At 41.7% G+C, this 13702-nt stretch overlaps 1 protein-coding gene across 1 annotated transcript in view; it reads left to right on the top strand.

Annotated features, from left to right (window-relative positions):
- The window catches only part of nalcn (sodium leak channel, non-selective), an 898297-nt gene that overhangs the window by 546595 nt on the left and 338000 nt on the right, over positions 1-13702 (top strand). The window contains exon 15 of the mRNA XM_051926631.1: positions 8632-8769. Coding sequence (XP_051782591.1) covers positions 8632-8769 — 138 coding nt within the window. The remainder of the gene's footprint in view (positions 1-8631; positions 8770-13702) is intronic.

The raw sequence follows: 13702 nt of genomic DNA, 5'->3' as shown, positions 1-13702 counted from the left end.
CCATATTTTTTAATTCCTCTCCAGTTAATGATATTTTGTTTTTAGAGCTGATGTGTAAGTCTTATTTGTCTACTATACATTTAAAATAAACATTTTCCCACTGTCTCTGTCAAAACTTCTTCACCTTCCTTCATTCTTGTTTCAGCTGCTATTATTAATGATTCCATTACATCTAGTGTAGTCCCTGACTGAGTTAAAATTGCTGCTGTCACCCCATTACCAAAATGCAAGTAATAATCACAATGAATTCAACGATTCTTACTTTATTTCCAATTTTTCATTTCTTGCTAATATTTTAAAATGCGTTATTGCTTCCCAAGTACAGGACCATGTGAACATTAATACAAATTTAAAACCTTTTCAGGCTAGTTTTCATTCCGAACATAGTAGTGAAGTAGCTTTGGGTAGAACCGTAAAAGATCTCCTTTTGGATGCTGATTCTGAATTGCTAATTATTATTATCTTTCTTCAGCTTATTTTAAATTTGACATTAGTTTTTATATTGTTACTGGAACACCTGTCTTCACTGGTGTGGACTATGGCCAGCAGCTTATCCCGGCCAGTACCCCCAAGCCGCCAGGTGGAGCCTTCCCTGCAACGTGGAGATGCTCCGGGTTCCAGCAGGGCAGCATGGACCTTGGAGTTTCCCTTCACAGCCCTGCTGGATACCATGGTGACCACCAGGGGACGCTGCAGGAAGACCTAGGGACTTCTATTTGCCTTATAACCCGGGAGTACTTCCCAGTCGAGGGGACAGAAACAATGTCGTACTTCTGGGTTGAAGAAAAGGAGTTTTCACCTGACCCGGAAGTGTTAAAAGTCACATGGACTGAGGGACAGAAACACTTCCAGGTCAAGAAGTATAAAGGGACTATGGGTAACCCCAGCAGCCGAGCCGGAGTTGGGAGGGAGTGCGACAGAGCTGCTGGGAGGAGTGGAGGATTGAGTATTGAGTATTGTGTAGTGTTTATTGGAGTAGTGTGGAATAGTAGTGCTTGTGCACAGTATTATAATAAAAAGTCAATATATTGGACTTATATCAGGTGTCTGACGTGTTGTCTGAGGGTTGAAGGGGCGCTATAGAGCGCTTATTTTACACTGGGTATAACAGAAACTGCTTATTCGTGGTTTCAGTCCTACTTGTAGATTTAAATATAATTAACTGATTAACGTCAGTTCTCACCATTCACTTGTTACCCAATGTTGTGCAACAGGATTCAGTGCTAGATAGATGCCTTGGTTTTTATAATGTACCTCTTCCATTTTGTTTTGATCATGCATCATCATGGTATTATGATGATGACATCTAGCTTTATATTTCTATCATATAATCCCAGGGATGTTCTCCATCCTCTTTGATTAGATTCCTCCATGATATTAATATCTGGATGGGACTAAATCTCCTCAAACTTAATAATGAAACATTTGAAATTGTCCTTGTAGTTTCTAAAACTACCCTTTCAAAAATTAAAAATGCCACCATCTGCATTGGTGACACTTCTATTGTGTTACATTTTCAAGTTAAGAACCTTGGTGTTGTTTTTGAAAACTTTGTTTTTTTATCTCACTTTAAAGCTACACACTGTGTGATGATGCGGGTTCTACGTCATGCTCCCATCTTCCACTGTTGGTAATGTCACTGATGAGCTGGACAGTGAGGCACAACAAAGCAAGGGGGTGGTGCAAAAGTGCAAAGTGCTTTTATTAAAAACAAGAAAAATCAAACTGTCCAAATAAATAGTGTAGTGCATCAAAGTTAATAAATAAATAATCCATAAAAACCGATGAATTGTGGAGGTTAAAAACACACTAGAAAAAATCCTTTAAAAACAAGGTTAAAATAATGGCTGGAAGCAGTCTTTTAAAACAAAGCCCGGTGTATTCTTTTACTGGTGACTCCCTTGCTTCTCCCATCCAGGCTATGCGCCAGGGGAGTCACCCTACATGCAGCTGGCCTTTTTCACTTCTCTGGTCTGGTGGCCTTTTTACAATCCCTGGCTCCGGTTCTGCTCACCCAGACTGAGACTTGTGCTCCCCAGCGACCAGGACGCTCACACTGGGGCTTCCACCTCCCAAATCACCGACTCCCGCTTCCTTCGCTGCGGCAAGCCAACCTTCTCCCGGTCACTCCTGCTCAAAACAAGCGCTCACCAGGAGTGACCACTACCGTCAGCCCTCAAGTGCAGGCCAAACACCTCATTCGGGCTCGCCTCTCCCAGCTGCTTGCAAACAGTGCAAGTCTGCGCTCTCTCTCTCTCTCTCACCGGCTTTCTCCGTCCTGCTTCCTTACTTCCTGCGATTACTTATTTAAAAAGTGGCCCTGTTAACTTAAGCGGTGGACCTGCTACACCACACCCTGTTCTGTCTTTTTTTACCTTCTTAACATTTCAAAATTTTATTTCTCACTGTCTTGCTCTGTGGCTCAAACATGCATTCATGCATTGATCACCTTAAAGCTGTCTATTGAAATGCTGTATTATCTTAAATTTGTAAACAAGCTACAATTAGTTCAGATTTCTGCCAATACGTTTAATGAATCAAAGTAAGACTCATTGTCGCATCATGCTATTTCTATATACACTCCACTGGACCCCAGTTAAGTACCATATTGACTTTAAGATTCTTTTCCTCACTTACAAAGAAAATCAAAATCTTGCTCCTACTTATTTAAAAGATCTTCTCAAAGATTATGCACCAGCCTATTCACTGCATTCTTCTTCTTCATGTATTCTTATTCTCCATCAGTCTAACAATCTTCCATGGGAGGTAGGGCTTTTAGTTCTACTGTTTCTCAGCTCTGGAATTCCCTCTCTCACAATATTTGGTCTCTTAGTTCTGTTTCTTTATTTAAAAACATCTTAAAACTCAGCTTTTCAGACTTCCCTCTTCAATACCAGAAATTGTATATTTCTTAATTGTTCTGATGAATTGTTTTATTGATTTTTAATAGGTATGTGTTTTATTTATTTATTTATAATTCATATGTTTTTTAATTTTCCTTTGAGAGTCTAGAAAGCTATAAATAAATAAAACTAGCCAACCCGCGGCGTACCATACGGCACATAATCAGGCTGGGTTTTTAATGATTTTTAAGCACAGGGAAAAAATTTACATTTGAAAAATCCGGAGGGGAGGGAAAGGACGCCCATTACGCCCCATCCGTCATGCTAGTCTGCTGATTTCTCGTTCAGTAACCTGTGAGTAGTGATGGGGGGCGCCTGGGGTGTGAAGCCTCGCGAAGCATCAACACGTTTGAAGCAATTGTGTCGCAAATCGTATCGAAGCTTCGAAGCATTTAACACTCACTTCTCTAGTGACACCTCCTGGCCATTTTCATTAACGTTACAGAAACTTATGATACACTTGAATGACGTCTGTTAAAACTCGTATTGCTTTTATTTTTTCATAGCTACAGACTGACAACGAAGAGAAGGGTTTGTCAGCAGCTTCTAGTGTGTGATGTGTAAAAAATATAAATATAACTTCTTTAACTGCCTTGTGGCGCTGTAGTAGTACGGCTGGTTTGCAGTAAGGAGACAGTGGAAGATTGTGGGTTGGCTTCCTGGTTCTTCCCTGTGTGGATAGCAAATTATCCGCGACAAACAAACTGTTTTACATGCTGCAAACCAACCCGCGCCGCTTTTTCAATGTTTTTTAAGCAGAGGGAAAAAATGAACATTTGCAAAATCCGTAACGCTGCTTTCAGTAAGTACAATGCACACGCGTTTAGTTTGTTGGTGACTTTTTGCCAGCTGTCTTTCCTGGTTTGGGCTGTTTTTGCAGTGTTACCGCTTGTGCATATTAAATCTTGAATTCCTTTGAGTAACTAACTAACACCCACCCATTCAGCTTGTGTGAAAAAAATGCGCCCGTTCTTTCATCATTTTGTTGCAGCAATATACATTGTGTTTTCACTCAGCGCGGAGGTGCGCATTCATCTCGGATTATTACATCCATCTAATCTGCTACACGACTGCGTTTGAAAAACTGATTTATCCCAGATGAGTTTCACCGGCATTAATGATTAGGAATCTGGTTGGAACAAAACACTGCAGCCACAGGGGTTCAGCAGGACCGAGTTTGGGAAACACCGCTGAACACTCGTGGCTCTTGCCAACTCACGGCGTATCATATGTCGCATAATTATGTATTGATGGGTGAACACTTTCTGAACGACACAGTTGTCCAAACAGAAGTGAAAGTAAAATCGAGCCAGGTGCATTCTTTTGGTAGTGTTGCTGCTTTACAGTAAGGAGACTGTGGAAGATTTTTGGTTCGTTTGGGCTGCATTTGCAGTGTTACCGCCTGTGCATATGAAATCTTGAAATCCTTCGAGTAACAAATTAACTAACACCCACCCACACACACACAGCTTGTGTAAAAAAAATGCGCCCGTACTTTCATCATTTTGTTGCAGCCTATCAAAGACTTGCTGCCCCCAACTCAAGGTGGCTCAGAGGTCGATGTGTAGCGTACAACAGATGAACATAAATGACGCCGTTTTTTTCGAGGCGTCGTGTCCCAGTTAGTGGGCGTGGCTCTGCGAGTTGTCGTCGTATCCAATGGTCATAGAGTTGGTGGGCGAGGCTCTTTCCTACTTGTCGGCGGCTTAGTGAATCCACGCCTCTTCCTGCGTGCTTTGATGGGTGTCTTGTTTTGGTGTGCGTGCTTTCATGGTTGTCTTCCCCTTCTGGCGTCGACTTTGTGAATTATATATATAGATATGTGATTATTATAACTGTGGCTCAGTGAAATGTTATGCATACAATGAATAAACATATATTCAGTATTTACTTGTAGTTAAACTACAAGGTGATTACATTTAGATTATAATAATTCAATATTTATCTGACACTATATATTATTGATAAAGCGCCACAGTGACCTGCTGTCCATCATTGTTAGGTGTAGGCAGCAATTGTAACTTGAGACTTCAATACAGATATTAAATTTTCATTTAGTATTTATTTTAAAAACGTAAGAATTCTGAGATACAGTTAGCCGCCCACACTACTTAGCTGACAATTGATCAAAAAAATCGATACAATTTTTACATAACTTAAGTTGGAATCTGATGTCTGTGAATGCTAATTTAGGCTTATTTGAGCTTGGGTTTTAATTAAAAAATATTGTAAAAATATTTTTAAAAGTTGGATTTTATGTATTCTACTAAAGTTTTTAATTATATTGTATTATCACTGTTATTCCTGAATATAAATCACTGTTGCAAACATTTTTAATAATCAAAACTTGAAGTAACTGCAACAATTAAAAATGCTGCAGATTTTAAAATAATATACATCCCAGAATGTATCTGAATTTTATGTCATACCTACATTTCTAACTAGATAATGAATAAAACAAAAAATTAAAAATGTGCAGTTAAACCAATTTAAACAATATAGCATATAAAAAGCATGTTCCTTTTACTGTAAGCATTTCATAATACTGACTCATTGAATCACATACAGTACTTTATGTTAACTTTCAACTTATCTCAGTTTCCCCTCTTATCAATTTAAGAACCATTATGATTTTAATGAAACAATTTAATTCTGAAGATGCAGATATTGAAGTCAGCATATTTGGTTGTTCAATGTCAGTTTAAGTATTTCATTTTTTCATATTTTGCAATAATAAAATGTATGATTCCCCAAAGAAAAAGGTTGAAAAGGGTACAAACAATTGACCCCTCCTCTCATTTTTGTGGTTTCTCATATACCACAAACTAACAGAGACTAAACATTTGCATTATTATCATTTGATTCAATAAGTTATACTAAAAACACAATGTATAAAAAAATGTGTTAGTCATGATTAATAAACAGTGGCATGGCATTGCCAAATTTGAAGCTTTCCTTCACCCTTCCTTTTGATTAAGCACAAGATGGAAGTAACAAGATGCAGCTATAAACCAAAATTAAAAATAATTAGCTCTAAAGTCTTTTCCTAAAAAGGGAATCCTTCAAATATAAAGTGAACAATTTCTAATTGTATTTATTCATCAGAGCCTCTCTACCCCGTTTTACATAAAGCACCGAATAGACATATTTTTAACTATAACCTACATACCAGAACATTGTTACCCATTACTGTCTTATACAGGGACTGTGTTAGTCTACAAAAATATAGAAGCAAAAAGGCATTACTTTCAGTCCATGCTGGCATCTTAATGCCCAGTTGCAGAAATATCCCCCAATTCCTTAAATGTCATTACAAATTTGTAAATCATTCATATAATACAGTTGAAAAAGGAAATGGGAATGAAATAGTCCACATATTTAGGAAGGATATACAGCAGGCATGTCAAACACGCGGCCCCTGGGCCGCATGCGGCCCGCAACAGAAATCTGTGTGGCCTGCATGACAGATCCTAGTTAACATTGAACTTGTACAAAATGATTACTATCGTTTGTGATTGAATCATTCTGCATCTTCGGTGTTACTTATTGACTTTTCTTACTTCTGCCTTCTGACAAAAGCGCGTTTTCCCATGGCATTACGGTACCGGAAACGTCATCTGCTAGTATAGCCACGAGCCTTGACCAAAGTTAATGAGCCGCAGCGTCACAACTGAAGTGCTAGGCTGCAGCAGCAGGCAGCAGGGGTGGCCTTAGGCATGTGCAAACTGTGCACCTGCACAGTGCCGCCAAATCTCAGGGGCCGCCACGCCAATATATATTGAATATAAAACAGAAAGAGAAATTAACGACACAGCTGATGGCAATGTGGCCGAAAAACATTGTGTTTCTTGTTAATTAGTACGCTGTATTTACAAATGTCGCTAGAGTCGGAGCAGTAAGCTATATGTAGTATTATAACGTTCTGCTGTAATGAGAATATCATGGGCCGCCACTTGGTTTTCAAGTTACAGACACACGTATATAGAAGCGTGTCATGAGCACGATGCGGCTATGCAGTGTCCACAACGGATGTGGCCATCCATCGTGCATAAGATACCATATTGACATTGCCAGGTGAAGGGGCCACTGATTCTTTCTCTGCCCAGGGCCGCCATGAGCCTAGAGCCGCCCCTGCTAAGGCTACAGTACTGATTGGGCTGCTGAGACTGGCCACTGGGCAGAACTGACCATCACGAGTAGTAATAGCCCGCATATTTTTTTGCTCTAGTTTCATGTAACTTTGTGCTAGTATTGTAACGAACAGACTACAGCTGAAGATCTGAAGTGGACGTGAGAAGTTGGTGAGTTGTTTATTAACATATTTTTGTGATTTTGAGTTTGTAAAATTGTTGTAGGTCAGGTGGCTTTTTGCATATCGGCTTATTTTACAATATAAACTTTGAAGTAAACTTAGTAAAGTAAAATTTGATTTTTGGAGGATTTGTTTTCCAGCTTCAATTACTGAGCAATGAATTCAGTGAGCATTTTCATGATTTCAGTTCACACAAACAGGGCATTGCGCTGTTCTCTTACAACGTTGAGAATGCGCCTGAGAATATCCAAATGGAATTGACTGAAGTGCAGTCAGATTCTATTCTGAAGGCAAAATACAACGAAGTTGGTGTGCCAGGCTTGTATGCTTACCTGCCACCCTCGTATGTTGGCATCGAGAGTACTGTCAATGTTCGGAAGCACTTACCTTTGTGAGCAATTGTTTTCGTTAATGAAAGCTACCAACACCCCACATCGCTCAAGACTTACCGTCAAGCACCTTTCATCCCTCATAAAAGTCGCAGCTGCACAAGATTTCAAGCCTGATATTGACGAACTGGTTACTAACAACATGCCTAAGGCCGCACCTGCTGCAGCCTAGCACTTCAGTTGTGACGCTGCGGCTCATTAACTTTGGTTAAGGCTTGTGGCTATACTAGCAGATGATGTTTGCGGTACCATAATGCCATGGGAAAACGCACTTTTGTCAGAAGGCAGAAGTAAGAAAAGTCAATAAGTAACACCGAAGATGCAGAATGATTCAATCACAAACGACAGTAATCATTTTGTACAAGTTGAGTGCTAACTAGGATCTGTCATGCGGGCCGCGTGTTTGACATGCCTGCTTTATAGTCCATGACCCGGAAGTGCTTCAGTCCATGTGACTTCTTAGCACTTCCGGGTCAGATCAAAAACTCTTCTTTTTCATCCCGGAAGCACGTCATTCCTTCTGTCCATGTGAGTGGGACGTACTTCCGGGGTGTAGGGAAAATAGATGTCCTTGTGTCTCCCTGCAGTGACTCCTGGCGGTCCCCATGGTAGCCAGCAGGGCTGTGTATAAAAACTTTGTTGTCCATAATTCCCTGCTGGCATTCGGGGCACCTCCATGCTGCAAGGAGGGCTCCATCTAGTGGCCTGGGGGTATTGGCCAGGATAAATGACCGGCCATATCTCACATTTGACAAATGAGTTACAGAAAACTTTTACTATGCCTACAAATACAATTTTGAAATAAATATTTTAATGAATATAAACATAATTCAAGAGTTTAATGAGTGACAATATATTACTGTTTTCAAGCTAGGAAGAAATATTTAGGCTGGAGGGTTTTAAACAAATGCAGAATGAATTATTTTACAAAACCTGCCATACAAAGTATAATTTTTTTCACATTTTATTTTAATATGTCTCCTCGAATCCAAAATTAATTCAAACTTTTTTTTTCTTTTCCCAATAGGCCTTTATGTCTATGTTCCAAATACTAACACAGGAAGGATGGGTGGATGTAATGGATCAAACTCTTGTTGCAGTTGGCCATATGTGGGCTCCAGTAGTAGCCATTTACTTCATATTATATCATCTGTTTGCAACCCTGGTAAGTTTTCAAAAGGAAATTGTGAAAAAAACTATGTAAGTTAGATTTTGAATTCATGTACACAATGGGCCCTTTTACATTACATACTTCATTAAATGTTATATTGTTCTATTAGGTCAAAGTATTGAATATCCTAATTTACTTCTTTAGGCTTCTTAACAAAATAAGGCTTGTACCACAAATTGCATTCAGGAAATGTCTAAATTGTCGTAAACACTGTGCAAATTATAATGAGTTCACATTTTCATCATGTTTAGATGTTTTCCACTATGACTTCTGCATTCCAATCACATATGTAATTTAATTTAAAGCAAGAATTGAAAACCCTTGGGCACGGAATGTTAATTAGAAATTAGATTCTGCTTATCGGTGTATGGTATACAAATAAACACAAGGGAAATGTATACTACTGAGTATTTTGTGGCAAAGGGGAAAAACAGCATTTACTTGGAAAAAAAAACTAATATTTTATGAAGAATGCTTAAGAACAGTTAATCATTGTAAAATTATCTCAATGGTCCACAATGATGAAATGAAAACATGTTTTCAGAAAGATTACAAATGTATTAAAAATCAAAACCGGAAATTTCTGCCCGGTGAATATTTATTTACTGCATATCTGCTTTCTCAAACCACACACACATTATAATATCTCATCATATTACTCATCATACATCCAATAATAATAATAATCATCTTGTACATGTGTAAACAACTGCCTTAATGTGCATAGACAGAATATCTGGATTTATGAGTGACTTAGTTATGTATGGTCGCTAAATATGTCTCTCTGTTGTAAAAAAAAATCTTGGAAGGAGACGAGACTTGATTGTCTCAGAGACACTTTCATGTCCCGCGAGACGAGTCTTCATGCCAAGCAATGTAACCATGCGCAGGGCTGGAAGCCCTGTGAGACAAGAGCTTATGCAAAGAGATTTGGAAAATTCCTGCGTGGTTATGTCAGACACATTTCTTGCAGAGACAAAGAAATGATATTCACTCACGGGCAGTTATACGTAGCGTCACGATGGAATTCCAAACATGGAATCAAAATTCAATGCAATATTGATCAAAAGGTAAAAGTGGAAAGAAATCGAATATATGGACATAGGTGCTATAACAGAAGTGCGCCGTGCAAAATGCAGATGCCACAGCACGGCAGCAGCAACAGCAGCAACCCAGCAGCTGATTGAGCAAAGAGGAGGTAAAAAAAAACTATGTGTTTCCCATTGTATCATCATTTAACAGGGTGTGTCGGAGGAGTGATCCCGTCTCCTTGCAAGCGGCAGAAACGTGAAACTGTGACAGATAGAGGGCACTGTCGTCTTCTTGAACCCTCAGACTTGACTCCAGACACCAGGTAAAAGTCCAATAATTTGTTTTATTTGGACAATACAGTGCACAAAGCACCCTCCAACTCCCCAATACTCATAAATTAAACAATACAATACTCAATAATCAATACAATCCTCCACTCCCAGACGCGTTGCCACCCTTCCACCCAGCTCAGCTCAACGCTCTGGTCTCTCACAGTCCTTTATATAGTCCATGACCCGGAAGTGTTTCTCTCTCTCTGTCCATGTGACTGTGTCATTCGCTCTGTCACCGTGACTAAGACGCACTTCCAGGTTATAGGTGAAGCCAAAGTCTCTGGGCCTTCCTGCAGCGTCCCCTGGAGGTCCCCATGGTATCCAGCAGGACTGTGATGAAAAACTTCACTGTCCATGATGCCCTGCTGGAACTCGGGGCACCTCTATATTGCAGGCAGGGCTCCACCTGGTGGCCTGGGGGTATTGGCCGGGATAAAAGGCCGGCCATGTCCCACAGTACTCTCCTCCCAGCGAAAAACCATAGTTTGGAGCGTCCAGCCCCGTGTGGGTCGTCCTCCTCCAGGAGGGTCCATTGGTCGGGCAAGGTTGATGACACTCACGAACGAACCTAGGAGGAACATTATAAAAATGAGAACTTTGTCCCTCTGTCCTCCTAGAACAACGTTGCCATATGTGGCCCGACCTGCGGCATTCATAACACAGCCATGGGTCCCCTTTTTGTATCCCTCGGCGAGACTGAAAGCACTTGGGAAAGTCTGGTTCCGCCCCTATTCCCATTGAGGAGGAGTTCCCAGCCGCCTTTGAGCTTTTATCGCCCTTTATTATTATGTCAGGAGACTCCCGCTTTACATTTGGAATCTCCTGTTTACTCTGGGGCTTTTCCACAGTCTGAGTCTCTCTATTTAATAAAGAGAGACCCTTTCCTCTCTGCACCCCTGTAGATTTTGAATTGACAGGAGGCGGTGTCTTCAGCACCACATCGCCCCGGGAGACAGCACTTTTCAGCTGCTCCGGTTCGATCGGTGTTTCCTCCACCCCTTCTGTCATCATTCCACACTCCCTTGTAGGACACGCAGTGATTTGACACCCGCTACTTATTAAACGCGGGCCCAGATCACACTGCGTCCCTGTATGCTGTACGGTACCGGTATTACTCACCTGTACCGCCAAATCATATAAGACGGGACACTCATGACCCAGCCGCTGCAGGTATTCGTCCACCTTCTTTATCGGCGCTTCAGCCGTCGCTCCCAAGTCTCCGACTATTTTCTTTATAGCTTCCAGCATCTGTAAAACACCTCGTATGGGCTCGATTAGTTTCTCAACCTCCCGCACATCTAGAAAGTTATTTAATTCGGCCAGATGTAGGCTTACTTCCTCATTCTGCCTACCTACCGGCCGGGAGCCAATGAGCACGCCCGCTGTTGGCACGTGCTCTGACGGGTCTCGCGGAGGCTTCTGGGAATTGGAGTTTTTTTTCTCTGAGGACCGGGTCGCCATCTTTGGCGGGCTGCGATCTGCCTTTATTAATTTGTCTGCAGTCCGACCAACCATTTCCCGGCCCTCCTTACCTGTCTGTGGGGTGAGCGGTGCTTCGCTCACCTCCCCCTTCCCCTTCGGAAAGGCCGAGTCCGTCTTCGTGAGATCGAAGTTGAACGTAGGAGGACGATGACCTTCTCCTTCCTTCTCCTTCGGGTTGGATCACGTGTTCCTCGCCGGCACCTGACATGCGGAAGTCCAATGTTTTCCTCATTGGCTTGACCGAGAGTGCATCACCGTCTTCAGGAGCTTCACCTGCATCCTGCAGTGCCTTCGGATGATCTTCTCCGAGGTATGTGCATGGTACAAAATGAGTTATTTTAAAGATGTTATTACTGATATCCCCGGCACATACCTCGTTGAAGTCTTCTTTATCCGGAGGCTTCTCCCGACCCATGTAGCTGCTCCAAAACTCATCCTGAGTGTCGGCCATGATGAGTGTCATTTCTCCGCTGGCACCATTGCTTTGTTTCATTTTCTTCTTTCCCATCACGGACTTGGAAATGGTGGGTTTTTGCGAAATTTCTGCGTGTCCTAACGCTGTCCTCTTAGGGTTCTCTGTCTACAGAAATATGTTTGTACAGGTCTTCTGCCAATAGACGGCCAGAGTATCCTGCTGGCTACGCCACCGTTACAGATAGAGGGCACTGTCGTCTTCTTGAACCCTCAGACTTGACTCCAGACACCAGGTAAAAGTCCAATAATTTGTTTTATTTGGACAATACAGTGCACAAAGCACCCTCCAACTCCCCAATACTCATAAATTAAACAATACAATACTCAATAATCAATACAATCCTCCACTCCCAGACGCGTTGCCACCCTTCCACCCAGCTCAGCTCAACGCTCTGGTCTCTCACAGTCCTTTATATAGTCCATGACCCGGAAGTGTTTCTCTCTCTCTGTCCATGTGACTGTGACTGTGAACACTTCCGGGTCAGATAAAAGCTCCTTTTCTTCAACCCGGAAGTGTGTCATTCGCTCTGTCGCTGTGACTAAGACGCACTTCTGGGTTATAGGTGAAACCAAAGTCTCTGGGCCTTCCTACAGCATCCCCTGGAGGTCCCCATGATATCCAGCAGGACTGTGATGAAAAACTCCACTGTCCATGATGCCCTGCTGGAACTCGGGGCACCTCTATGTTGCAGGCAGGGCTCCACCTGGCGGCCTGGGGGTATTGGCCGGGATAAAAGGCCGGCCTTGTCCCACAGCGCATAGTGCAGGCAGGGGGCATGGGGGGTGGGCAAGCAAAGTGAGCAGGGGGCAAAGCCCCCTAGTAATTATAATGGACGTCCTCACTCTATTACTGTTTTTGTTGCATAACCTGTGATAATTGCAATTTTCATAAAAAGTACAAATAAGGAATCATCATTCAGGTCACAATTTTGAGGTCCCAATTGTATTCAACACCTTCATAACATCTATTGTATTTACTTCAGTTTCAAAGGGGAGAGTGGGATCATTGGTGTGATGTAATGTTGGAAATTAAATAAATAAGCATTTCAAAGTATCCACCTTGCATGGTGGTGTGGCTCAGAGCTAGGTCATCTGAATGTTTGTGCTTCTGATAGGGTCTGCCTTGGAAACAGGTTTGGGCTGAAAGGTCAGACATAGAAGGTTCACAATGACCCTCATGACAGTACAAATTCAAAACTGTCTTCTGGACTCACCACCATCAAAATGAAAGGTGAGAGTCGAGTGCAATGCCACTGTAGTGACAGGCATATGTGGAAAAGACCTAGATGAACTAGACCCTGGCAACAGGGACTGGCTTATGTACTTGAAACATGACTTGTATGTTGGGGAAGGAGTCTGATTTAGTCTAGGAGGTTGAAAAATAGCAGCTAGATATAGCTGGTATTACCTCCACACATAGCATATGGTGCCAAACTTGGTGGAAATCTCTCTTTTACTCAGGAGTTCCTATGTGTTAAAAACCTTGTGCGTGTGTGTGAATACTCAGAAGTCCCTAGCTGAAAGCTGTGCAATTGGAGCTTTCTCCAGTAGACAAAAGGGCTACCTCAGTACAGCAATGAGTTTTAAAGAGGAAAACTTTGACTGCT

Source organism: Erpetoichthys calabaricus, chromosome 4, assembly GCF_900747795.2.
Source record: "Erpetoichthys calabaricus chromosome 4, fErpCal1.3, whole genome shotgun sequence".
Lineage (NCBI taxonomy): Eukaryota > Metazoa > Chordata > Cladistia > Polypteriformes > Polypteridae > Erpetoichthys > Erpetoichthys calabaricus.
Note: the sequence above shows the minus strand (reverse complement) of the source record. Positions and strands in the feature narration are given on the sequence as shown.